We start from the raw sequence: 27,233 nt of genomic DNA, 5'->3' as shown, positions 1-27,233 counted from the left end.
CCAGGTGAGGTGAATACAGCCCAGAGACTGAGCATTAAGACTGCCTCCTGTGAAGGCACGGCAAGATACGATAGTAAATAATGCAGTGCAAGTTTGGATTCATACTAATTGCTGATCAAAGCTGCGTGAGAGCTTTTCTGACAAAAGAGACGTCCTTGTAATTGCACGCTACACTGCACATTTTAACTCTTAAACAGGAACAAAAGATAGAGCTGTATTCCATAGAAAAGAGTCAGAGCAGGGCTGTTAATGCCACATCTGATCTTTTGCTAGAATATCTGTGCTGCAGCGTGACAGTGCTCCCTGCAGTGAGCCTTTTTTCCCTTTGCAACTCCTCCACTGAGGCATGATTGCAATATCAGATCCTCAGCATCAATTTCAGAAGTTCTGAATTCTCTAGTAATTTAAGCCCTGAGAAGCTGGAGGAGCCTAGCATCTTATAATCCCTCAAAGGGAGTGATTGTTACGATCATAGGAGTAAACTTCCATGTATTGCCAAACCTGTATTTAGCCAAAGGACCATACAGTGAAAGACACAATTCTTCGGAAATTTCACATGTGTTTCATTGCAAGAGTCCTACAATTCCTGCTACTGTTAATTTTGCAGTTGCTTGCTCTGTAAAGATTGAAAACTTTTCAATTCCCAGAAAAAGAACTCCTTAGATGAAGTTTGTTATCTTCCACCTCCGCTTTCTTAAGCAGTATCACCACAAATAAATGGGCCAGAGAAAATATTTAGTTATTGGTTTATTGGGTAACAGCTTTTAAAATTTGGACCTTTTCTCATGATGTTTTAGTGATTCCAAACCAGTTTTGAAAACTCTCTGTCTAGGAAACTCCCAGTGAGATCAAAGGATTTTTTTAAAGTAATCATAATTTGTTGATAGAATATTAGATATTAGAAACTTCAAAAAGCCCGAAACTCAGACCATTTCTAGAACTTTGAGTATCTTGTAACAGACATTTTGCCTTCCCATACTGCTGCTTAAGGACTAGAACCCTCTTTCATTGCTCCTCTTCACTGTACACAGCAAAAATAGTGTTGTTTGAAACCAGTGACGGATGGAAGCAATTAATTTCCCAGCAACAGATGCCACCATAACCAGCACAAACAACCAACTCAGCAGGGTCACGCAAGAGGATAGAGTGCTGAAGAATAATTTTTCAAGCCCTATTTAAAAAAAATACAGCACATTATTTATAGTGCATTGGTTTTTAGGTATGTACCTGCAATGTTTTTCTGGCCACTGCACTGGATACCTATGTTGGAGGGAAGTTAGTTCACCATTTACAGGTTTTCCTGACACTTCTGCCTTCTTGAATGCTCTTGATACACTACAGTTTTGCCCCCACCACTAAGTTTCCCAGCTTGAAACAGCTTTTGTGTGACATCTTCCTGTGGCTTTACATTTTCTGTAAGCTTCATGAGCCAAAATTAATATGTAATATAAAATGGGAACAATAAGCAGCTTTGGTGTTTTGTAACTTATTATTGCATTCATATCTTCCTTTTTCTCTATGAAAGATGTTATCAAAATCACCAAGGAGCAACATTTTACCTCTTAAGCAGAAGTGTCCCATTCCTTCAAATCGAGATCATGTGGGTTCACCTCCTCTACCTCAGTCATGAAAGTAGACACTGGAAAGTTCCTTCCAGTTGTTTGGGAGAATGGGGCCCTTAGAAAATGGGACGCTATCACCTGCTTTATGAGTCTGCTTTGACAGGACAGCAGGGTGCATGATCTTTTCAGTTACGGGGATACATGCTATTTAGATTCCCGAATAGGAAGCCTGCCATCACACAACCTCTTGGCCAACTTCATTCACCCCGGTCCTTCAAGATGGCTTTGTGTCAGCAAATATTTACAGGAAAACTACAAACAAGATGAGCATAATCAGTGCAATACTTCAAGTGCCATATTTTTTGCCAGAAACTGTTTCTGTGGCAGCTGCGCTGCAGTGATGCCTCCTAAGTCTTTTCCCATTCAGGGAGGATTAAGGCCGTGCTGCTGAGACAGAGGCTGTGCTATCAGAGGGGGACCCGCTGCAGGAGAAATTCAGTAAACTGAGACTATCCGCCTAATTGTTGACCGAAAAGAACCACCAACGTTCCCCGTGTTCTGGTCAACCCTTTGTTTCACGTTGAACTGTGAATTAGGAAAGCCATGTAACAGCTGGGAGGCGGTTTTCGCCGAGTGTCAAGCACTACTAGTACAGGTTATTGGTTGCGGAGGGACTGACAAAAAGTGAGCAGGCTTTGATGGATGGGAGCCCAGCACCGTCTTAGACAGCTCTGTCTGATGGAGCAAAGAACATAAGTGCCAAAGATGATCTAAACAACAGGAGGAAGAAAAGGGCTAGTGCTGTCAGACACATACGACTGCGGAGGAGAAAAGCTATCTTGTAATACCACGTATAGAGAAATTCAATAAGTTCACTCTGAGTGTCAAAACATATTGCAGAACAGACTATCCATAGAATGTGGCAGCACAAGGGAATAAATGTAATCACAAAATAATCAATAAGATAGAGTGAAAATATAAAATAAATGTTATGCGGGAGACAAATGCGGAAATACTGTTAGTGCCAGTAAACAACAGAGTGCTCAGTGCCTTTCACAAGCAAAGCAGGGAAAAAACGTTTTGCGTTCTCCTGAAAAACTCATGTTGACTTAAAATGAGAAGAATACAGGAAACAGCTTTATATCAAGGTTTAGGCTATGACTGCAGTATAATCTAGAATGGTCTTGTGTTTCATGAGCTGTAGCTTGAAAAGATATAATAAAGTCTTATTGGCCACAAAAAAATGGCAGAAGCAGAACAGTGGAAACAACAGAAGTTCCAGTTGTGAAAGATTTGGAAATGGACATTAGGCTTCTTGTTGAATCTGAGCAAATTTCCCAAATTCAGAGAATCTCAAGAAAAAGGATCTTTTTATTTTGTGAAAAAATTTTCTGAGTGTTTAATTTATACAACTATTTTTAGCTCTATCTTATTTAAGCAAACTCATAAAAAAACTTCAAATCCATTTAAAATTAAAAATATTTTGGTCTTAGATGGAAAAGATAGACTCTGAAAATTGGAGTAAGGAAGAGTATCAAAGGGACACTGAATTACTGGATTATACAAAGTGTCCCCAGGGAATTAAAGTAATATATCAACGGAAGTTTAGGGTCAAACCAGGTAAGTTAATTCTGTCAACATGTTCCACCAACTATTTACAGAATTCACGCCTGACTAGGGAGAGTACGATGCTAGGGCTGCGTTACTGACCACACGATGGAGATGGTGACATAAATGCGAGAGGGTCAGTGAAACTACATTGGCTGTGCAGAGAGTTTACACAATAATGCAAAATCTAATATGCTCCAACACATGTGGCATTAAATCAGGAAGTGACAAAAGATACGAAGCTTTTACATACCACATATGATTGCTGCTTGTAGCAAGTAATCAGACAACCCACAAGAAGAGAAGCTGATTTAGTTCTGAGTAGTACATAGGACCCAATTCAAGAAGTAGTTATCAGAGAACCACTTCTGGACTGAAAGTCAACGTACTTGTTGAGAAGGAAAAGGATAAAAAAAAAATCCACTGCAGTAACTTTCAGAGAGCGAGCAGATAAAAATGAAGACGTTAGTTAAAAGAAAAATGAAAAGAACAGCTAAAAAGATTTAATGCAAACAGCATGGAGGCAGGCTAGAGATAAAGTGTATGAGAGACTCAGTACAATCACATATAAGCCATCAAATTTTTTAACATTATAAAAATCAGCTATCTTATAAACAAAAAAAAACCCCCAACACCCAACCCAAAACAGCAGAATGAAGATTTTGGAAAGACATCCTTCAAAAGTGCAAGTCATCTCAACAGAGAAAGATAGGAAAAACCCCATAAAATCTGTCAAGTTAAATATAAACCACAGTATTCTGAGAATGAACTTGCTACAGACGTAGAAGTTAATAATTCTTTTGTGTTAAAATAACTACACTACAAGCAGGAGGCCTCCCAGAGAGATGATTGGATAGATAGGCAATCAAGGTATAAAAGTACTGAATACCTAATTAATTGTTTTCATTGATGTTCACAACAAAGAAGGTTGGAGAGATTCTCACAATCTGAGGAAGTTTCTCAATGTCTATCATCATCTGAAGGTGTTTTAGAAGATGTTAACAATATCAAACAGTAAGAATTGCCATGAGGTAATGTTCACCCAAAAACTGTTTTAAAGGAACTCAAATATGACATTTCTGAACTAACTACTGTAACATATAACCTGTCACTTATGTCAGCCTTGATGCCAGAAGGAATGTTGTAACTGTGGCACAGTCTTTAAAAAGGACTCAAGGGCTGATCCCTGTAATAACAAAATATATAGCAGACACATTTTTATGCCACTGTAAAAGATCCATGTTGTTCTCCATGTCTAGAATATTACGTGTGATTTTAACCTCACAAAATAAAAAAAATGACATCATAGAACCAGAAGAGAGCAAGAGAGCACAGATGACCAGAGATGTGGCATGGTTTTATATACGATAAGATTAAATCGATTAGGATTTGTCACTTAGAAAATAGGTTGGAGGAGTGGACATGTCAAGTCTATATAATCATAAATGGTGTAATGGATGTAAACAGGGATGCATTATTCTCTGTTTCTTCCTATCTAAGGAGGTACAGGCTTACCCACATAAAAAAATTTAAAGCAAACAAAAGAAAATACCTTTCGCTCATTGTGTCATTAAAATGTGAAATGTATTGCCATAAGATGTCACTGAGATCATGCTTATGACCACTGGGTCTCTCTCTCCACTCAGCAGCTAGCAACCACTGCAGGTATGATGGAGCGTCCAGCTCAGAAAGCCAGTTTATTGCTGGCAACTGGGAAGGCAAAGAAGAAATCCTTCATCTTCTTCCTGTTTGCCATAAATTCCTGCTGCTGATCACTGCTGAAGTCAGGATTTGAGGGTAAGTGGAACACTCGTCAGCTCAAACAAGGTTACGTTTTCATGATACTATCATAATAATAGTAATAATAATAATAAAAAACCAGAAAAGACTGCCTGTTATTTGCAAAACATTTTGATTTTTGATGGAACTGTGTATCTGATGGAATTCAATAATGTTGAAAGTTGTCTTAACAAGCTTCAGGCATCCTTTTGGTGGGCACTAATCCCACTGTTCCGTCTGGCGTGTGCTCAACTGATTAGAAATGATGTAACTGACATAGCAAGCTGCATTTAGAAAGATCCCCATTTTCATGGTCAGACGTATCTTGTCACTAGTTTGGACGATTGCTGGGATAGCAACTGCGTTATGTATATGTGTGCGTGTGTGTATAAAATATATAAATAAAAACAACCTGGTAAATCTCACCATTTTTTCCAAACATAGCTTTAAAGTATTAATTCTGTGAGCCACACTGACTTTTTATAAGATGCGAAAAAGTGAATACTCTTACAAAATGTTTTTCCCCTGCTTTTTGGAAGTTCATTTTTTTCTGCTCAGTAAGAATTTTATCATAATTTCATGCCCCCACACTTCACGGTTTGTTACTTGGTCTATTACTCTCACATTTAACTTGATAAGGTCCTGCTTCCTGTGATATTCATTTTTGAGTTTTGATTCTTCACAGCTGCTGCTTTGAAGTCTTAGATAACATTCTGAGCATTGCACATTGCTCCTGGTTTTAACCTTTTCATTCAACTGCAGTACGTAGCTCTGTCCCTCCCAAAAAACTTAGTAAATTCTAATATTCTCAAATGAATGTTTTGCTTTTAATCAGGGCAAAACTGTGGACTCTTTTCATAAAAGAAGCTAGTAACTTCTGTCAAAAGGTTTGGTGATTTATCCTCATCTTCAATCCTTTCTTCAAAGGAATTTAAGTCTGTTACTCAGTTCAGGAGGATTCTGAATCATTGTGTATTTCATACATGCATGAAAGGAAGAACTGATGCGCATACTTGTCTTTGTGCCCTCTCTTTCAGCACCATGTTCTTTTCGACCCAGTCCTGTCCAGGACCAGGAAATGCAGCTGTCAGTAACTTCCTTAATAGTGAGTATGTGTGTTGTTGAATGGCTATTAGCTGTAAACAAGCAGATATAAAAACTCAGTTTTTGTCCTCGCTTTATCCCTTTAACACTTACAGTGATCTAAAAGAGTGCATGTGAATCTGGACTGTAGGTCAACACACGTAAAAACTTCCTTTACCAATCTTTAGACCTTTAGTTATTAATTGGAAAAATTTGGTCTGAGATTTTTTAACTTTCTTAAAGGGACAAAAATGAGCAAGGACCTCATCTTACATGTTGAGCTGAGGTTGTTTTGAATCTCGAAGCAATAAGGATGTATTAATGGAGAGCTGAGGGCGCCATGGCTGGAGCAGTACTGCAGATATTCCCACCGTTTCTCTCCTCTGAGTGTGCTTTTTATGTGAAGGGTCCTAATTTTTTCATTCCTTAGCCCTTTCTGTGCAGTGTCGAGGGATTTGGCTATGGATACAAACATGCAGTTCTCATGCAAGTTATTTACAACCATGTAAGAGCACAGATTACGTATTCTTACAACTAACACTATTTGACACCTTGTCAAATTACATGCACTGGGTCATAAAGAAATGACAAACTTTTGCCAGCATTATCTTCCTTCAGAGTCATGATACTGGGCAGAATTCTAATAATGAAATATCCTTATTATACAGAACTACTTACAGATATTAGCAGTGCCCTTAGGTATAGGCAGATAAGAACCAGGGCTCCACGGTCGGCCCTGGTAATTCTTCTTGCATTTTCCACAGTCTGGGCCAGTTGTGTTATGCTCACATTCACAAAGCAGTCTTTTGTTTTCTTCTTTACAGCCAGTAGCATGAAGGTTGCACTTACACCTATTTTTAAAAGGCAAAAATAAAAAAAAGTGGGATATTATTTAGAGGTGAGTTTAAGTTCAGATTAAGTCTTAGTAAAGCATGTCCTATGGCAACCACTCTATTTCTGTGTGTTGTGCCTGTATTATTGTTTTAGCATGCTTTACAAGACATCACTCAAATAGCATGTTGTAATATCTTCAGCTCGCACAGGTCTAAAAGCAGTAATTTCGCCAAGACTCCAAGATGCTGAATCTTTTCTTGTTTTCACTAACGCAGCTCCACTGAGATCAACTAAATTATTCATAGTTTTCACTACAGACAGGTCTATAATCTTGCAAAAATTCAAGAGTTACTCACTACTCCCAGGAACAAAACAAGTCCTCTGCTTATGTCCTTAGAGAATCTGGCCCAAATTAAGATCCAAATTAGGCCCCGGGAGTCTGAGAAAACAGACTTCAATTAAACATCCTCTGCAATGCCACACTTCAGTAGAAGGGAAGCTCACTATAATGGTGTTCTGCCATCCTTGTTCAGCAAGTACTCTCTTGCTCAGAATGGAAAATTTTTTGCCTGCTTTAATTTGATATAGTTGTAGTAGCTGAAGGTCAGAGGAAATATTTTGGTAGGCACATTTAGTTTTACTTAGGAAAGAACACCTAATCGAACCTTGTGACAAAATCATTAGATAAACCAGATTCTGCATCTGGTCTTAGAACAATTGTATTTTCCCTAAATTCCCCTCTTTGCCTGAAACTAGTACACTTTCAGAATGGGAAGCTAGCTTCATAAACAGTAAGGTACTGTTACCTCTTTCCATCCCTTTCCAATAGATGTCAAAACTGGCTAAAATCTGTTTCTGTTTGGGGCTGGAGAGAAAACTAGTATTTAATGACCCTGTCTGTCTGTTTTCCTAATGATTGTACATCTAGTGATTTAAAGGGTTCTCATGTGGGCATTTGTCACCTGTTCCATACAGTGACCAATAATTAGAGCAAAACAACACATGGAATGGGCAAGTGCAAATTAACAGCTGTCAAGCTGACTTCCATTTGGAAGGAATATGACCTGAAGCAACTGGCCACATACATATATATCCCCAGGGTAAAACAGGCTTGCAGTTGTCATAAGTGGCTGCTGGAGAAAATCCACAAGAATCTGTAACACAGTGGGTAGTGGAACATTCTCCTCAATGCTAGAAATGAGGCAGATGAAACTGCTGTTATTTGAGCAATGCTCATTCTAAAGAAAAACAGGTTCAGCACCTTTTAAATTGAAATTACCAAAATGTATTGAATATGCTAGACAAAAGAAAGCGTGATTCATTTTTATATCATTTCCAAAATATTGATGCTCAAAGACCATATCAACTGTAAAGTAAATTTTCAATTACTAGCCACTGCAGAATGCAAGATGCCGGTCTGGGTGTCAGTGGATGAGATATGCCTGTTCATGGAGAGATTGAAGATTTTGGTAAATGGCACTGCTATTAAGAAAAGTGATGGGTGGTTTTACTGTCCACGGGAATATGAAAATGGAAGACTCCCAAACAGGAGAGAGACACAATAATGACAAGACCAAAAAACAGAGAGAGTCAGAGAAGAAAGCAGCAGGAGAGTCTGTGGAGTCACTAGAATAAATGAGAGAGAGGAGCCGATTGGGTTTCTTTCAGGGGGAGGTTTCTGTTTTATTGGAGGGACTCAGCAGTGTCAGAGGCAGGAAGAAAAAGCCAGCTGATTCTGAGGAAAAGCTCTGAAAGACCCTAGGGCTCTGAAAGGGTGCTGCAGAGCAGCAGGGGGTAGGGGAACTGAGGTGGGGGAAAATAAATGTAGGTGCCTCTGCTAATTGGTGTAAATGTGCACAGCTCTTTTAATAAGCACCTGAAAGTAAAGAATGGTTGTGTCAGAAAACCCTGTGCAAAGTCTGTTTGCGCTTCTTAGATGCTATACTTGTCATATGTTCCTGAAGACATAGACTGACCCTTCCTCAATTTTGCTTGCATGGTTAAGTCTTGGGCGGACTCTGGCCTTCTCCATCTCCCTCTGCTTCTTTCCAGTCCTGTCCCATGCCTCTTCATATATATATACAAAACGTATGCATATATTATATGTATGGATGTATATATGGATACACAAACAAGTCCCATCAATTCTCATGTATATTGATTTCCTTTTATTTCCCACATTCCCTAACTTCCCTGTGATCCACCTCTTCATAGGTTGCCTCCTCCTTTTCCTTATTTCCCAGGCAAGAGAACACGGACAGCATGGAATAGCTCTGTTGCCTGTCCTGGTGCCCAGTTTTTTAATTTCTTAGGGCAAGATTGCCGCAGAGGAAGCGCTTCTCAGCCCAGGGTTGCGGCATCATGCCATGGTAGCTGTTCTGTGGTCCACACGGCAGGGCCCACGCGGTGCAGCAGGGTTTCTGCAGAAGGCATCTTCTGCGATTTTAGCCACCAAGCTCCAACAGGCAAAGGAAAACTATAGATTTTGGAGGTCTACGTTTGTACCAAATACGGGCAGGTTTTCACAAAAACAGCAAAATGCATTTTCTTGTGAAGTAGTTGGGGACCTTGTGTCAAATTTTAAAACCCTATTAACTGAGATTTAAAACAATCAGCCCTCATGCGGGCATTCAGAACAAACACACACAAAACAGACAATGTAGGGACATCTTAGCTACTCAGCTTCCTAAATGGAGAAATTGCTAAATGGCTCTTCAAAATCGGTAGAACAATCACAGATTCATTCAATCAATGCCTCTCTGCAAATTAACTTATTTGGATGTTTTATATGTATTTTTGAAAGCCTTTCCAGCAGAATCCCCCAGAATGCTGCATCCTGCCTTAAAAGAAAATTCCAAACAATATCATGTTTAAGAGAAAGGAGAGCAAACTTTCTACTCCCCCCAATTAGAAAAACAAACAAACAACAAACCAACCCAAAACCAACCCCCCCCCCCAAAAAAAAAAAAAACAACCCAAAAAACAAACCAGCAACGGGGAGAGGGGTGTAGCCTTTTAGGAGTATGATTTAAAGTGAATAAGAAAAAACAACAACTTTGATCACTGAAAAAAATAAAGGACTGTTCTAAAACCTTTGTGGGCAAAGAATAGGTAGTCAAAATCTAACATTAACAACTGAGCAAAAGAAGAGCCAACAATACTAAAAACCCTCAGAATAATTCAAACATAGCTGTGTACAATTTCCAAGGAGAAGAAAGTAAGGAACAAATGTGGTCACTGTGGTTTTCTACAAGACTAGCTAAAGATCAAAGATCAAGGTAAAAAAATATATTTATATTAAAAATGTCAAATGTAGAGTTAATGAGAGCTAGTTAAAGTAGGCACAAAAAGAAATGTTTAAAAAAAAAACCCCAAACCACAAAAGGTCAGATATAATGTGTGGCAAAAAAGATTACCTTTACCTTCTTAGTGTACAGACAACATAAAAGTTGGACTTGATTTATGATCATTAGTGTTATACAAGTATGAAAAAATCTGTACATTAATGAAATCTGAAGAGATTAAACTGGAGTTCTTGTTGGTGTCAGTCACTATACATAGGGAGTAAAAGAGCAGAAGCATAAGCAGAAAAAAGACATTCAGAGGATTGAACCACAGAGGCTCCGATTCTCCTCTCACTTGCACCAATTTTTTGCTGAGGTCACTTCACAGATCTCAGAGAGATTAATCATGATTTCCATAGCAAATCAAGGACATAGCTGAATACTGAATGAGTGTAAAATGCAGACAGTGCTAAAACTGAAAGAGAACAAAAAGCATCTGTAGAAACAAACTGAACATAAGTTGGGGGTACCATGTCTGGGGAAAAACAAGCCAATACCAAATTCTGTGCTGTATGTGGAGAGACATTTTTACTGAAACAGGGAAGAAGTATTTTGTATACTTCTGGTTTTTTAGGAAGGCTGCACTAGGAATTAGGCAATCTGTCCCAGGGACCTCATCAGAGTGTGTGTATGGACAATCTCAGAGACGTCTGCAAAGAAGAGAAATGCCTGTTGTGCTTGAGGGACAGACTTCTCTGGATGAATGAAAGAGGTAAATGTGCGTAGCGGGGCTGAGAGATGACTAGAGTACAATAAAAAGCTACTTCTATTTGCAGGATAAGCAGTAAGGAAAATTGAAATATTTAAGGTTACAGAAAAAAGAATATTTAGGTAAAAGTACCATCCAGACGGACCATGAGAGAACCACTCTTGCGATGAGACATACTGGATTGTGAGCAGTGTGAAAACAAAGCAGCAGAGCCCGGACCTTAGGCATTTCAGATAACTGTGGATCAGCTGAGCACCACTGATCCGGTAGCTGACTTGGGCTCCTGACAGATCACTGTCAGGATGTGAACATCAGCTTCCTATGGAAGACTGCCCAAGTTCAGAGTCCTTCATCTGTCTTGTCTCTTTTTTAAGGAAGATTACCTTTCTTTTCTGTTCCAGAGGTAAGGAAGTATTTTGGTACCTTATGTGAATATCCATGATGACAAATTATTACTGAAAATCCTAGGTACCATTTGTAATTTCTTTAAACACTTTGAAAGGCTGTTCCTAGCTGTTACTGCTTTAAATCTGAGATAGTAACAAATGGCTTAATTAAATTTACACACAAAGCACATTAAACACAAAATTTCATATAGTCCTTGTAGACGCTTCCATTAGAAGAATGTTGTTGCTTTGGCTGCATGTGTAAGAACGGAGGAGTTCTCAAAACCTAAAAAACTGCTTCCACACCCTGTGTACTGAGTTCCAGATGACAATATTTCATGCCTATATAGTTTATTGAAATCCGAAGAAAAAAGTCAAGGTGCTTTACGAGGTATTACATACACATGCCCAGAAATGCAATTACTGGGTAGCAGTGGGTAGGTAGCAGCTGCTTGGCACGTCAAGTGGGTTTGCATGTGTCCTGAGAAGGGATGATCGAGGGAGCTGTAATAACTTAGAGCAGGTTTGAGAATACAGGTTAAGGTATGGCAAATGTACGAGGATGTATGCTGCAGCCTTTGCACTGCACTGGCAAACAGCCTAAGGGCAAAATCCCTTGTAAGGATAAAGCGAACGTTAAGGGCAAAGTGCAGTTCTGAGATACAGTATATGCTCACCATACATGGCATTGCTGAGGTCTAATGCCTTGTATGTCTTTACAAAGAATGCCTGAAGTCCGTGATTATAAATGTCAACAATTCCATGAGCAATTAGGTTACATACGGGGAGATGCAGGCCTTGAAACAGCTTTCTACCTGAAGGGAACAGTTGTCTGCCTGTTATATCTGGTCACAGTTTTTCCAGCCTTTTTTTTTTGTTGATCGTTGTGGGAGCGGCTCTGTCAGTGCTGAGCTTGTGAAAGCGAATGCCACGTCCCCACAACACTTGTCTGCGTTTGGAAACCGCCATCCTGATGTTTCCACAGCTCAGCTGATATCCATCTTCCCAGTTCAACCTGCGAGGACGTTTCCTGCTAAGCAGCCTGGTTACAGCACACGCAAGAACACATTTCCCTCCAACGTGCAAATTCAATTTTGAATCGCTGGAGATTGATATTGCTGTCCAACGCTATAAACTCTAATTGTGTGGGAGAACAAATTTGTTTTTCTGACCACTCATCTTTGACAGACTCATTATTTTGTCATAAAGCAATTGAAATGATATTTTTGGCAGTTACATAAGGCGCAGGAAGCACTCTGGCGTGTGGAAGGAGCAGTGCTGTTGTAGTGGGAGCAGGAGCCCCCGGCACGCTGCGTTCCTCACAGGCTCTATTTACGTACAGCCAACCGACATTAAAATGCTGTAAATATCACTAAGGTAATTGCTAATAGCGTGCTGATGCTCTTGCATGTGAGTGCCAACCAACAGACTGGGGGTCACATGAGGGGATCCGTTATGTTGAAGAGATCATTCATGAGAAAGAAAGGCAAGAGAAGCTCTTTGATCCATTTTTAATGACCAGCCATATGTTCCTCACTTAGATACATCTTTGGATCATTCTAGGTCATCGCCAAAGTTTAGAAAATCGACTTAAAACCAGCTTGTAAGCCCTCTGCATGGGCTCTTCACTTTTACAGGCCACGGGTCAGCTCTCTGCTCCCAGGTAAGCAAAGCCTGAACTTGCACAGGAGTCGGCGTGTTTGCTCTTCACGTTACTGCCCACACAACGTGGTGCACACACAACGTAAAACACCATCCCGCACAGTTTTAGTTAGGCATTTTAAAACACTGTTAGCAGTGTTAGGAGCCTTAGTCAGCTTGCCCCAGTGCTAGCAACTACTTCCAGCACCTTGTTACAGTTGTCCTAAAGGACTTGGCTGTGTTTAGCACATCAAACATGTTAAGGCTGTCATCTACTTTATGCCTCTCAAGCTTACTAATGACCTTGAGGCAGCTTCACCAGTGAGATTCAGTTTTCTATTAAAATGTAGATAAAGATGAAAATTCCACGTTGCAAATACATTTTAAGTGATACTTCAGCCATGAAGGAGGAAGAGATGTAGATCGAGAAAGCAAAACTTAAAATATAAATACCTTTAAAATATACCATGAAATATTTGATAAAACCAGCTTTGCATCTGAATCATTAATTTTTGAGGTTTTACCTCTTTCTTTTTTTTTTTTAATTTTTTTGACACTTTGAGGCAAATTCATCATAATTTGAGAAACTGTCTGTACAGGTAAGTGACAAAACTCTTGTACCATTTAGTGTACCGGTAAACATCATGAAAATACTTAGATAACTCTGTTTTTCCTTTAAATCTCTCTAACAAATGGAACATCTTTTCATAGAGGCTCACAGTCTCAGAAACGTCACATGTCTGCTGATATTATTATTCATTATATCATAGGATTTTTCCATGTCATGTAAAAAAAAACAAAGTATGCTGGTCCTTATCCTAATTTCCAAAGCTTAATAGATGTCTACACAGCTTTACTATTGAAGCAGGTTTTGTGGGGATGAAAACAAGTATAAAGGACACTATTGTGAAGAAATAAAATGATTGCTGGCCAATTTATTTCTGCGAGGATGGAACAGACAGTGAGAACACACACATAAAAGAGGTAACAAGATAATTACTGCAATCTAGGCTACCAGTGCTCACTGCAGGGACTACCCGTCTGAAGAAGTTCTGAGCTAAAAGGGTCAAAAAAACTAAGGACAGCTGGCAATCAGAAAATGGCATGGGTTGCTGGCTGCAAGTAGGTCTGCTGAACAAATGTTTCAGATCACGTGAAGCAGAAAAGTAAATTCTAGTTTTTATTCGGTATTTTTTGAGCCATATAACTATCTCAGGTCCACGTTGCTGTACGGAATCCAAGTCCAAAAAAGGCACTACATCTTTTTCTGGAAGTTATGAATAAGACCCCTGTGGTCTGCTGGTAAAATGTAGCCACTGTAGTGAGAGTAATGAAATGTGAGTCCTTTCTTTCATTTGTTTATTTCTGGAAACACATTTGGTCACCAGTCTTCTTCCCTGTGCCTTTCCCTGAATTTATCTAATACATCATAATCTCCCACCAAAATAAAAAGATTTCTTTGTGGAATGGGGCTACATCAATAATAAAGGATAAAAAAATTCAATAATAACAAATATAACTTTGTACAGGTAGATATATTATTCTTTCATTTGCAAAGCAAGGACTAATGTCAGATCAGGTTTTTAAGCTTCTTAAATCTGTAAGTAGCTTTGTGGCTAGAAAAGAAGTTTAACCTGCTCTCAGTAATCCTGCTGCACCTTAGTACCTTAGAATCCAGAGATTTACAGAAGCCTCTTCAACTTTATTCTTTACTGTTTAGTTTTTGCTGCTAAATTTGGGAGGAAATTGAATTAGATTCCCAGAGGCAGTATGGAAAATTGGGGAAAATAGCTTCTTATTCTCCCTCAGCTGAATATAATATATGTGGTGGGGAACAGCAAAACCCAGGCACAGAGAGCATGTTTGCTTTGCTTTCTCAGTGGCCTACTTCCAAGCAGTTTGGAGAGCTCGAAATTAAAAAAGAAAACAAAGTCCAAAAGGGCAGCATAATTCCTTTCCCACAGGAGCGAGGACTTTCCAAGACTCACAGAAAGCGTGCAGGGCATGGAATTGCCCACTGTTTGCACTAAGCCAGCCCAACAATAAGAGTACACAAGTGCTAAATTTAAATATTAACACATTTATAAGATTTATTACACGCTAGTAAACATTTCTATATATTCTGATTATTTAAATGGGAACTACTGTCAGGTTAAATGCTGGTCAATACAAACAAGAACTACAGGATCCCTATTAATTGATTTATACCTCAATCTGTATCCAATTAGTATGTTGTCTGATAGATGCACACTGTCTTCCTTTTGAAGCCAAACGTTAGCGGGGCAGGTCCTTCTGGCTTCACCGCTCCTTTCCCCCTGCCCCTGTTAGACAGAGGGCCACAGGCAACCTTACCATGCCAAATAAACTGCGTTTCTGAAATGCGGCAATTTACTAGATGACATCCTTCCAAACAAACAGAGGCAACTGAAAATGTTTACAGGCTAGATCAGCAACACTCAGAACTCAAACACAGAAAGGAGGAGGCAGTAACCTATTAAACTTCTTACAAACACCTCAGTATTTAAGCATTTGAAACTGTTCTGATTTCTTGGCTAGATAAAAAATGTTACAAAGCAACAGATCTGAAAATTTTCAGACTTACTTCAATCTCTTAGGTCCAAAGACTAAAAATAATCCAACGATGCTTATACCTAGTAGAACAGAACAGCTAATTCTGAGTCCAAGTTATTTCAGTTTACCACATAAAAAATACCTATCCTTAATATTAAATACTTAGATATACTCAGCCGAGTGGAATGGCCAAATGCTTTTTCTAATTTTCATTTCACATTCTCTAAGTGCTAAAGCTGAAATAAATCTGTCTGAAAATATAGCTGCTGCTAGGTGCTGTAGAGAACTAACTTCCATCCCCTTCCCAAATACTCATTTTTGCTTTTTCTTCAGAGATATTAGTTTTCATGGAAATGTGTCAATAAAGAGAGCGGCTATAAAATCTGCTAGAGTTTGCCAGCAGCATGTTCCACAAATAATTTCATCCGTGAACACAGTTTGCCAGATTCTTAGCTGATGTAAATCCATCTGGCTCCACTAGAATCAATGAAATTATGTTAGTTCACACTGTCTGAAACGTGGCCTATTGTTTCCAGCTTTCATTCATATTGTCCTAGGCTTAGTGGCTGTATTTTTAGATAATGGCAGATAATCTTTTTATCATTGTAAATGGCAGGCCCGAGATCTTGAACAAGCATGGGATAGAAACTGGGTGTCAGTGGAGGATAAGGAGCCCAGGTGTGATGTGCTTCTAAGGACACGACTGCTGAGAAGGTAGGATGCTGGTATTTTACATTGTTCACATGCATCTGTTTTGCTCTAATCTTTAACCTCAGAAATAGGAAGCTTTTATTATCTACCTGAAGGATGCCAAAATTGGGGACCATGGCAGTCATGTCTCTCCCAGAGAGGAAGCAAAAGTTCTTGCTAAGGTGAAGATGAACAATGACTATTTCTTCCAGTGCTACCAACTGATCATTTAACACTAGTGATTGTTTTGGTAGGTTCCCAGACTACCACTGAAGAACAGAGAAAAAGCAGCAGACGTAAACTCTAAGTACCTCAGTGTTACAATTAATCCCTCTTTTCCCTTCTTCCCACTAGAAATTTCCCTTCTTTCTCACTGGAATCACTTGGTCTCACCTACTAAATTGCTGTACTTCACGTAACAATCTATCTCTTGCATACATCGATGGGATGGGAGAGTGGGAAGCACGTGTTGCAGAGGTACTACACAGTTTAGGTGTTCTGAGCTGTCATGATATATCACACGTGTTTTAATTGTTTTTTTAAATATCAAAAAAACTAGGAGAGGGTAAAACCCAAACATCTCCTCAGCTGCTTATGCTGTTATACATCAGAGAGAGAAGGGCTGCTGGGACAAGAATGCAGCTCTCCCTCCACCAGCTGGAATAATGCAATCTGTTTGGCAGTACCTTGTCATTGTCTGTCTGATGGTGCAAAAAAGTTAAGGAGCACGCTGGCTGAGATTTGGCTACTGCTCGTTGCCATCAGGATATTAAGGAAGCAAAGTTTTTATTTTAAATTTTTTTGCTCCTATCCAATGTCCTGCTTAGCCAGCCTTAGTTTGCCCTCCATCCATTGGGCAATACGTCATTATCAGCACGTCAATACACACCAACAGATACCCTAGATACACCTTCTGTTTTAATCACTATAATACCACCAGGCAGCATTTAACCACTATATCACAGCAGCTGTAAAAGTCTATACCACAACCTGCTAGATCGTTAAGAACGTGACACACAAACCTCAGATGAAAGGTGCCGCCATGTATCACTGCAACATTTCATAGCTTACAAATTTAAAAACGAAAGTTAGAAAGTCTATAGGAGTCACTGTTTCTTCTCTTTTCTCTTTTCTCCGGATACAAATCTGAACATTAGATTTGAAATTCCTGGCATTGTGTTAATGTGCATCACCACTTTTAAGTTTATTGAGAGACCAATTTTTCTGGGTTTAATTTAATTAATACCAGTCTTACATCTGCTCAGCAGCAATCCCAAGAAAGCTGCTCTAAGATGCTAGCAATTGCACCAAACTTCCTGTCTTTATTTGTAAGTAGTATTTCACAGTATCAGCTGCCAGCTGGTACCCTGAATTCCTTTTCCCAGCACAGCACTGAAAAGGAACAATTTGTTGTGTGGGAGGTCTGAAATTGTGGTCATTAAATTACCATCCAACTGGACATGCTTACAATATCATTCAAAAATGTTACTTAACTCTCTGCAATGGGAAAAATTTTATTCTTGCATGCAGCGATAGCCCAAGTGAGCTGTTATGAATTTGTGCCCGTGATTAACGTTGGACAGACCTCGCCAAAGCAGAAATATCTTTACTTTAAGCTTAGAGAAAGACTCAGGATGTAGCACCTATTGTGTCACGGTAGGGAATAAAGTATTTTCATGAGCCATTGTCAGGGGAGCAACGTTTCTGCTACTTGAGAAACAAGCAAGGTTAATTTCATACTGATTTCGATAACTTTTTGAGGACTGTAACAGAGAAAAGCAGCATAAAAATATCTGTGGTGCGCGCAGAATTCAACACCAGGGAAACCAGTTCTGTGAAGCAGTACAGCTGCTGCTCTTTTCAAAAGATTTTAAAGCATTTCTGTTTAAGAGACCTCCTATGGACTCATTTGAAGGCTCGAATGTGCCCCTAGTAGTTACTGCTGCAGGGACGGTGTATACAGCAGAGTGGGGTATGGGCTGTAACGGGTTGCTTCCAAGGGAGAGAAAATATGCCTTGTGCTACTCAGAAATATTCCTGGGAGGCGCCGTCGATGTAAGCCCTAACTCAGCGCAGGAGCACGCCGCCGCCACTGTCCTGGCTGGGTGTCCCCTTGCAGCAGGGAGGACGGGCCCCCCGGGCAGCTGCAGCAGCCGTTAGGGCGGGATCCCTGCATGTAGGCGCAGGAGAGGTGCAGAATAGCCCACCCCACATATGGCTACTCTGGGACACCAGGTTTTACTCGAAAAAGCCAGACCTCTCAGATAGCTTTAAGGCAATGAATAGCTTGGTCCTGTTCCCACTGCAGTCAGTAATGGGAAAGGCCCTTCTGTGGGGGCAGGTATCAGGAGGGTGAGGAACCTTCTCCCCTGCTCATTCTCTGATAGGCCTCTGCTGTGACCAGCTCTGGTTTTAGGCCCTCTTGTTAAACTTATGTCTGTAGGTGAGAGGATTTTACACACCGAACAAAGCCCTGAGGAGAGTTCCGCCTCCCTTCCAAACAAACACAGAGGCCAGGGAAAGATTTGTTTCCAAGAAGAAAATGAGTCATAATTCAGAGAAAAGCAAATGCAAAGCAGAATCGTTTACGGAGGTTGTCTAACCTTGTCAGAGCGGCTGGTTCAACCCAGCTCATGGTGGCTCCTACGAAACACCTGGCTGGGCAGGCTCTGCAGCGGCTGGAGCCATGCGGGACGTGCCAGGGAAATAGAGTCGGAGCAAGGGGTAGGAGACAGCAGGAAAGCTTTAGGCAATTGATCAGGAGACCCCACTACCTCTCTTTGAAAACTGCCAGAAAGAAGCCAGACTTTTCTCCAAAGAGAAAAGGAATATTGAACATTTCCTTGGGTTTTTTTGCTACATATTTTGGCCACCTTTTGCTCCAGGCGTAACCCCAATATGCACAACCAGCCATAAAGCACACATAAAGAACAAAGGCTGAGTCCTCGTTCCGGTTAACTTCTGTTAACAAATACAGTTACACACAACCTAACAGGCCCTGAAAAGCCCAGGACTTAAGTGCTTTAAAAAGATAGGTACTTCAAAATCAGATTTCTTTTCTTTTATCTGTCTTGTTTTATAGGAGATGTGTGGGGGAAAGGTAAAGAACTGTTGATAAAAGCACACTTTAATTTCCAGTATCATCATGAGATGTCTAGGCACTGACTGGAAATTTAGGAAAACCACTGGGATAAGTGAGGGTGTAGCAGAAATGTAATTCAGGTTGTTCTCTTTCGAGAATCCTGAGAATCCAGACATGAAAACTTTTGGCAAATGATTTAGTGGCCTCTCCTCTTGGTAGATATTTTTAAATGATAAATATGTAAAATATTTTTGAATTGTGAATACACAGCCTAGCCCAAAACTAACACTTGATTCTGAGAACTAGCTTAGTATTCCTCTTTTCAGGCTTACACCTCGCTCCTCGTCTGCACAGAAGCCACTGCCCATGAATCATCGCTGCAACCACTCTGAAGGGCCTTTTTGCACAGGTAAACTGTGTCCGGCTGTCCCCCCACAGCGTTTTGCTGTTCTGCTGGTTATTGCTGGTACTACTTCTAGGTGTTATCTGAGTTTAAGGACTTTGCATCGCCTCTCTCCCTCTGCAGCGCTGCCATCGTTACCAGAAAGAGAGAAGCACCGGGCAGGTGCTGCGTGCGCGAGCGCCGGCGTCCCGGCCATTGTTCTCTGCCGGGTCCTGGCGGCGCCTCCGTTCGATGCTTCTCAGCGAGGCTGAGGAGCAGAATGCACTTACTACAAGGGCAGGTTAATTGATCTCTTTTGAAAAATCATGTTGCTGAACTTGAACTTTAGGGATAATTATAAGGCACGAGGCAGCTATATTCTTTTCTGGAGTGTGTTCCGAGGTATTCATGAATAAACTATCAAAGTCGAGGGTGCATAATGAACTGCTCAGAGCAAACGAAGCTGACTAAATATTTCAAAAGTGGTTTTGTTCTGGTGTTTTCTTGCGTTTCATTAGGGTTGATTTTCACGGCCTCACGGCTCCATCTAAAATAACTGGGAATTGGCTTCTTTTTATTACCAAAACAGATACTCCAAATCCACTTTAAAATACATAGATCTTTTTTGTTTCTCTTTTCTCCTTTTTCTCTTTGAGTTTTTGATCTCGATTGGAGGTCAGAATTTGAAAGAGAAAAGTGAGAAAATTGAACAGAACATTTCTCGTTGTTTATCATGCTAGCCTCAATTTTTAAACTTTTAAATTCCATACAATATAAGCTCCTTGTCACAGAAAAATTCCTTCTGGAATTATTATGATAAGAATTATTTGCCAGTAGAGCTGTGCAAATAATTGATTTTTTCAGTTCACTGACTGAACTGAAAAAAAACTGGGGGGAAAAAACAATTTATGTCAAGTGAAATGTGTAGTTTTATTTTCAGGTTTTAAATCCCTTTTTAGAAATTATTTTGGCAATTTTTTGAACAAAAATATTTCCAAAGGAAAAATCGTGCCTTTTTTGAGTTTTCAAAAAAATTATTCAAAAGTATTTATTAATGTGGGTTGAATTCTGAAGATACTTTTAGCCATCCCTGACAGAAGTTTCTTCTGTGAATAATTTATACTTCAAAAATACTAATCCTTTCTCCTGCTGAAGAAAACTAGATGAAAAGTGAGCAGTTTGTGTCTGTGCATAGTGTTTGAAGTATGCCAAAAGCAACTTAGCATCCTATAGCTAACTTAGATACTGAAAAAGAGCTATTGAGTCAGCTTCTCTCTAGCCCTGTTGGTATAACAACACAGCGCAATGAAGTTATTTGCTGGGACTAATTTTAAACTTTTCAGGAAATGAAGTTCTAACTGTATCTTTTCTTTTTAATTCGGGAAAACAATTCTTATTTCACCTACTGTATTTCAGTTGCTGACTTAGCGTAGAGAAAGCTTGTTTTCTTTTTCAAAAATACCATATGATTACTGTTTAATTATAGACACTACTTACTGTTATCTTGAAACCATTAAATTGGCTAGATTCTGCAAACACTTTATTATGTTTTATTAAAGTCAGTGGAATTATACAAAGATGGGAAAATTACAAATGCTCTTTAGTATTAGAAAGCTTGAGATAGATAGATGATATCATGGGTCAAATTTACTGGCTTTTTACCAAAGAAATGAATAGTAGTAAATTAATAGACGGTCTGTGGGTCTCCTAATGGATGACCTGGTCTTCTCAGAGGTGGGTGGCCAGAGCTAGGCAATGCTATTCACTTGTCAGAGGCAGCGGAAAAGGAGCTCTTAGACCACAGACGGGGAAAGGGAGAGGAGACTTGGCTTCTGGCATTGGCCTTGGAGCAGCAAGCAGGAGAGATGTATGGACGTGCACATATGCCTGCCCGTCGCAGTACCATCAACGCTGACTGGTTTTCCCCCTGTGCCAAAACAGGTCTGCCACTGGGTTTAATACTTGCCCTCGCCCCAAACTCACATGACGTGGGACAACAGACTTTGTGTATGTCTTTGTGAAATAGGGTTGACGATACTGCTTTGATATTATTCCATAAGCTTGAGTGACAAAGGGCTGGTAGTTTCAAAGCAAAGTCTTAAGATTCTGACCTAATGTCAGACTAGAATAACATAGTGATCACTTTTGGCCTTCAAGTGCACTGAAACATTTATTATTCATGTTTGTTTTTAACGAATACTGGGTAAATCAAAGATGTTCAGACAGAGGCTAGAGCTGAGCTGCACTGTCCACTGAGGGGTCGGGAACATGTTTTTGTTGTCTATGAAAAAAGACATGCTGGGAGGTCGAATCTGATCCAGTGACTATAATATTCCATGTACCAGAAGAACTAAACAACTTCATTTATATTTCAAATGTTTCAGATCAATGCTTCCCTTCATATTCTGCGACCCCCACCAGGAAACTCTTATAACTGAAAATTTAAGGAATAGATTGCAAGTTATGAGTAATGTAAGACTGTCACAGAGGAAAACAAATTGTGAAATACTGCTGACAAAAACAATCAGTTTATGTTTACACTGAAGAACAAACCTTTGCAATTCCATCTTGCGTAATATAGCTTTTAAAATCCTATACAAACTTTTCAGTTGTCCCTGAAATGTCAAGCAGGCTTCCTCAGCCTCAAACTCCAATGGAAAATGTACAGGCTGTTTGTGTTCTCAAAGAATGTTTGAGCTAATCTGGAAGTAAAATGTATGCATATATATATATTTATAGATATAAAAAAAAATAATACATAGCTCTATGAACAATACTAGAGAACTAATAGATGCAGGTAACGACCCTAGATTTGAAAAAAAAAAAAAGTCATTACTACAGGGATGTCTAGCAGCATCTATTTCTCAAGCAGCAGCTTATTACAAGGAATAGATCTAGCAAGATTGGACAGGATCCTGTTTGGGGCACAGACAGTCAGATGGTGAACAACAGCTCCTTGTGTTAAAGCATTCTTCAGGGCATGGACTTAAGGAGACTGCCGTTCAAAATGAATTGTTTTTTGTTTGCACACTGACAGAGAGTTGCTGTCCATTGGAAAGAAGAGGGATTTGTCCTGAAGACCTGACAAGTAGGAAGAGACAAGGTGCTCTGAGAGGATCCTAACAAGAACTCCTGCATGACACAGAGCTTTATCCTTAATGAACTTGGGGATAATTATCAGAAACCTCCTGAATTATGCAAATAAAAAAACAAGAAGAAAAGAATAATGGCCACTTTATTAGGAAATATTTTCATAAGCAGTACTTCTAGGGATGAAGGAGTTAGTGTTTGTTTCTGATATGTTTTAGCGCTGTGTTCTCTTTCTCAGACACTGAGAGAGTTGCAGAGGAGAAGGGAGGAGACAGCTCCACTGGGATTTAGGATGGTGCCCACGGCAGTTATGACCTCCTGTCCCCACCATTACTGCTCATCGTCTTTCCTCATCTATTCTCATGCCTGCTCAGCATCTTCTCCCATTGACCCACACAAGCCAGGAGGGGAGCATTACACAGGACTCAGAAGTGCCCCCAGGTCTTGTTAAAGCTGTTCTCTGCTTTCACATTGGGCAGAAAACCTCAGCAGAGGAAAAGGGCAGAACTTTGTGGATTTTCTGCTATATACAGATTTATCATGATATACAGAAAATTGACTGAACCAAATAACTTAGCGGTGGTATAATAATATCACAAAGGGAACAAGCTTCTGGCACCTGTCCAAGCTTCTTGTAACAGAAGTTGAATGTAGCTTTCAGAATACGTTTTTATTCCTTTTTTTTTTTCCTGTGAAGATCACTCCTGTGTTTTGTCTCAGTTTTACCCCTCCATGATAATCTCTGGGTTTTCAGATGCTGACCTACCTCTGAAGATAAAGAAAGGAAATAAGGAGAAAAAGTTTTAGTCTGTAACAGGCTTCTCTTGAGACGCATGCCCTGCAGAATGCGAACTGCGGTAACACCCGTGACAAAACAGCTGCCCCCCTCTCAGTGTTATCGGCACCCGCTCCCGCAGCTGTGAGGCAGGACAAGTGCCCTGGGCTGCTGCCTATAAGTCTCTTAGGATGAAGTCTCCCCTACACTTCATGGCAATTCTTTCCCTTTCCTGTTTGCTTAATGTAGTTATAGCAGCTGAATTTTCAAACCTAGTTTCTTTTTAAAATGTGCTAAGCTTATGAGGATATAAAAAAGTACACATTTTATGTGTTAGGAATTAGGGGGAACTGGACTGGACTTTATGTTCTATTAATTGTGTTTGCATTGCAGCAACATTTGCACAACACTCCAAACTCTCTCCTGTTACAGCATACACTCAGCCCATTTTAAATTGCAGAACCTTTTCTTTGGGAGTAAGCCCTTTTTTTGGTGATCCTAATATGTGCAAGAGATTTTTCAAAAGTCCTGTTGTAATAAAACACAGTCAAAATTTACAAAATCCCCAATTTTTTCCAAAAGCCAGCACTAAGCCACCTTTAGGTGGTTTCATTTTAAATGCCAAATGCCTCCAAAAACCTAACATGATGCTCTTTGTATGAAGCCTTTAGAGCATACGTATCTCCTCTCCACAATTCACAGGCAGGCTGAACGTCAGCCACACACCAACTGTGCATTTGTTAGTCAAAACCTGGGTATGACTGTACAGTGAGGAAACCAATGAACTACGTTAAAAGTATATACTTCACCTGCTTTTGGAATCAAGACACATAACCCTTCGTCATTCTGGTGGTATCGCTCTCCTGCATCTCTCCTATTTAAAGCATGTATATTTTATGAAGCATTAACAGACAAACAAACGTATAGACCACAAAATTCCAAGTCTGCATCAGTCTCCAAAAGTAGCCACTGGAATGAAGAGAGATTCCAGAATACGATCTCTCAGTATAGTGACTCTGTATCTGTAAAAAAACAAAAGTCCAGATGTATATTTTAAGACATCAAGTCTAAACCATGAGATATATGTACACGTCAGAACCGAGGCTGTTGCCGTCATCCACCTGAAAGGACGAATCTCGGAAAGAATCGCCATGTTGAGGGTTGATTCTGCAGTGACTAACTGATCTACCTGACGAGAAGGTAAAATGATGCAAACTGGTTTGGGTGTGTAAGGATTCTACACTGTTCAAACTTTCTTTTGAGATATGTACAGTAAAGGAGAAATTAAATGTTATTTTACTTTTCCCTATTCCTTTCATCCAACTGTTTCTCCGCTCCCCATTCACCATTCAGGAAAAAAACAAATGGAAAAGGGGGATGAAGCCTTTTTTTTTCTTCCCCCAGATCTAGCTTGTGGATTGGGTTAAACATTTTCAGCAGCAGAATATTAGCAGTTAATAACACTCAGATTGTTAGATCTTTAGCTCATTAATAACTGTAACACACCACTCCGGAACCACAGCTTCCCATCTTTTAATTCTTCTCCTGTGTTGCAGAGGGGAAGGAGCTGCCCTTGCTGGCAGACTGCAATTCCTATGGGACACAAGTGATTAAAAATGTAACTGGCTCCTTGCTGTTTTGCTGTCCTGCTAGAAGAATTATTTCAGGGGCATTCAAAGGAAGGGAGGCATGGTTCCATAAGCACAGTATCTTTAATGAAGCTTGTTAAACGAAATGTTAAATTTCCTGCATTGACAAAGTGTAATAGGTTTACTTTTTCATTGTAAATTGAGATGTTCCTGCTGAAGGTTTCCATTCCTTCTCTGAGACACACGGACAGCGACTCCCCATGCGATACAGCTGAAGGAGTGATGATCACCAAAAAGAGAAGCGAAGAAAGTGAGAAATGAGCAGCTGGAGGTATGCAGGGTGTGGGAGAAGGGAAGGAGGATTTCCCAAAGTGGGTCACTGACAAAACAGACGCCTTCTCAGATTGCAGCTCTGTCCCTGTCCCCACTGCCATCGCTGCACCCTCTTCCCGCCGGCTCCGCTCCCCCGGAGGTGCAGAAGGTCGCGGGACCTGCTGTGCTCTAACTGGGGGGCAGAAGTGGTAATTTTTTGAAATGTTTTTTTTTTTCAAGTCAATTCCTGGTTGTGTTTACATGGCAAAATCAACACCCCTAGCTCTAAGTAAGGGAAGAAGCGGCCCACAGTTCAATAAATACAATGAGAAGATCTAGAGCCAATTAAAATGTGATGAGGCTATAAAAATACAGCCAAGGTAAGTAAGGTTAAAAAACCCCAAACCTCTCAAATGACCCTCCCTCTCCCCCAAAACAACAGATGGGAAGCATCCGATGACCAAGGCATTTGTGTCACAGTGAACACTAGCAGCATACATCAAACAAAACCTAAAGGATCAGCTACCGAGGGAATGAATTTCATGTTCTCTCTCCTGCACAAAAGGCTACCCGAGGTTCCTGGACTCCAGTTGACGTTCACACGGCTTGGCCTGGCTTTTCTGAACAGGCCTAAACAAAAGCACTACAGAAGCATTACCAAATCAAAAAAGTTAAAATTACTGTGTTTATGACAACTTCAGTAAACACCATCGCAAAGTCTAAAGATTCTTAATGCACGAGAGAGTTAAATGGGAAAATGAGTAAAATCAGTTTTACCAAATATAAAAGTCAGAAACAATAAACAGTCCTGCAACCGTTCTGTCTCTGGTAACTTGCATTAAAATATATATAAAGTGTTCTGGGAACTGAAGCAATGCTTCAGTTCAATAAAACTAATGCAATTAAAGAGAAAGAATCCTGTTTTTCCCCTGCTTGCAATTTCAAATGAGAGCTTCCTAAAACTTGTGACCATTGCTGGAATCCAATTCAGGACCCCAGCTTATCAAATTCCCAGCTCTGGCACCATGCCTTTGAGGTATTATAAAGTGCTGCTCATCACACCAGCTCTGTCTATAAATGCTCCAGTTAACTTTAAAGTGCAGACACCCCATTTTGAAATAGGCAAGTGTTCACTGTGAATCAAAATGGAGTCACCAAATGTGTGCAGCCTTCAGCCAGCACTTCTTTTCTTGCAAGGCAACAAAGGAAAATGGGTTAGCACAAAAACGTCTCCCTGTAACATTTTTTTAAACTTGGAAAGCTTTGCAGGACAGCACACCTACACAAAGCCGCAGGTTGCTGAGACCCTGTAGAGCAAGCATCTTATTCTGTAATTCATCCCGGGGCTGAGAAACCGCCAGGCTAATGAGCTCTCCTGCAGCCTCTTCCCCTGCAGGTGCTTCCCTGGAAGCACCATCTTAAATCAGGCACCGCCATGCCAGACGTAACCCCCCCAAACAAACACCAACCCCTCCCTCCCAGCTTGGCTTAAGAAAGCCACAGCAGCACTAGCATCTGACTTTGATGAAATCACAAACTTCTTTTCCATTCAGACAGTGGGAGCCGAATTAATTCCTCAGCTTCTTTAATGCTGAGAGCCACGTCTTGGGAATTCAGTACGGGAACATATTAATCTCTCTGATAGGTGATAATGCAATATATTACTGATGGGGGAGCCAGCACATCAGCACTGTAATAGTGACCCTGACCAGCAGATGACTGAACGGGTAAGGAGAGAAGGAGCTGCTCTAGCTTGAAGGCACAGCCTCAACTTTGGCAGGCAGCCCTTCACTCTT

General features: G+C 40.2%; 1 protein-coding gene across 4 annotated transcripts in view; it reads right to left on the bottom strand.

Annotated features, from left to right (window-relative positions):
• The window catches only part of NTNG1 (netrin G1), a 152,693-nt gene that overhangs the window by 55,153 nt on the left and 70,307 nt on the right, over positions 1 to 27,233 (bottom strand). For all 4 annotated transcript variants that reach the window (XM_075156460.1, XM_075156459.1, XM_075156461.1 and 1 more), the window contains exon 3: positions 6,711 to 6,883. In XM_075156460.1, the coding sequence (XP_075012561.1) occupies positions 6,711 to 6,883 (173 nt within the window). The remainder of the gene's footprint in view (positions 1 to 6,710; positions 6,884 to 27,233) is intronic.

This window comes from Calonectris borealis, chromosome 8 (genome assembly GCF_964195595.1).
Source record: "Calonectris borealis chromosome 8, bCalBor7.hap1.2, whole genome shotgun sequence".
Lineage (NCBI taxonomy): Eukaryota > Metazoa > Chordata > Aves > Procellariiformes > Procellariidae > Calonectris > Calonectris borealis.
The sequence above is the reverse complement of the archived record's forward strand: the minus strand, read 5'-3'. Positions and strand labels throughout refer to the sequence as shown.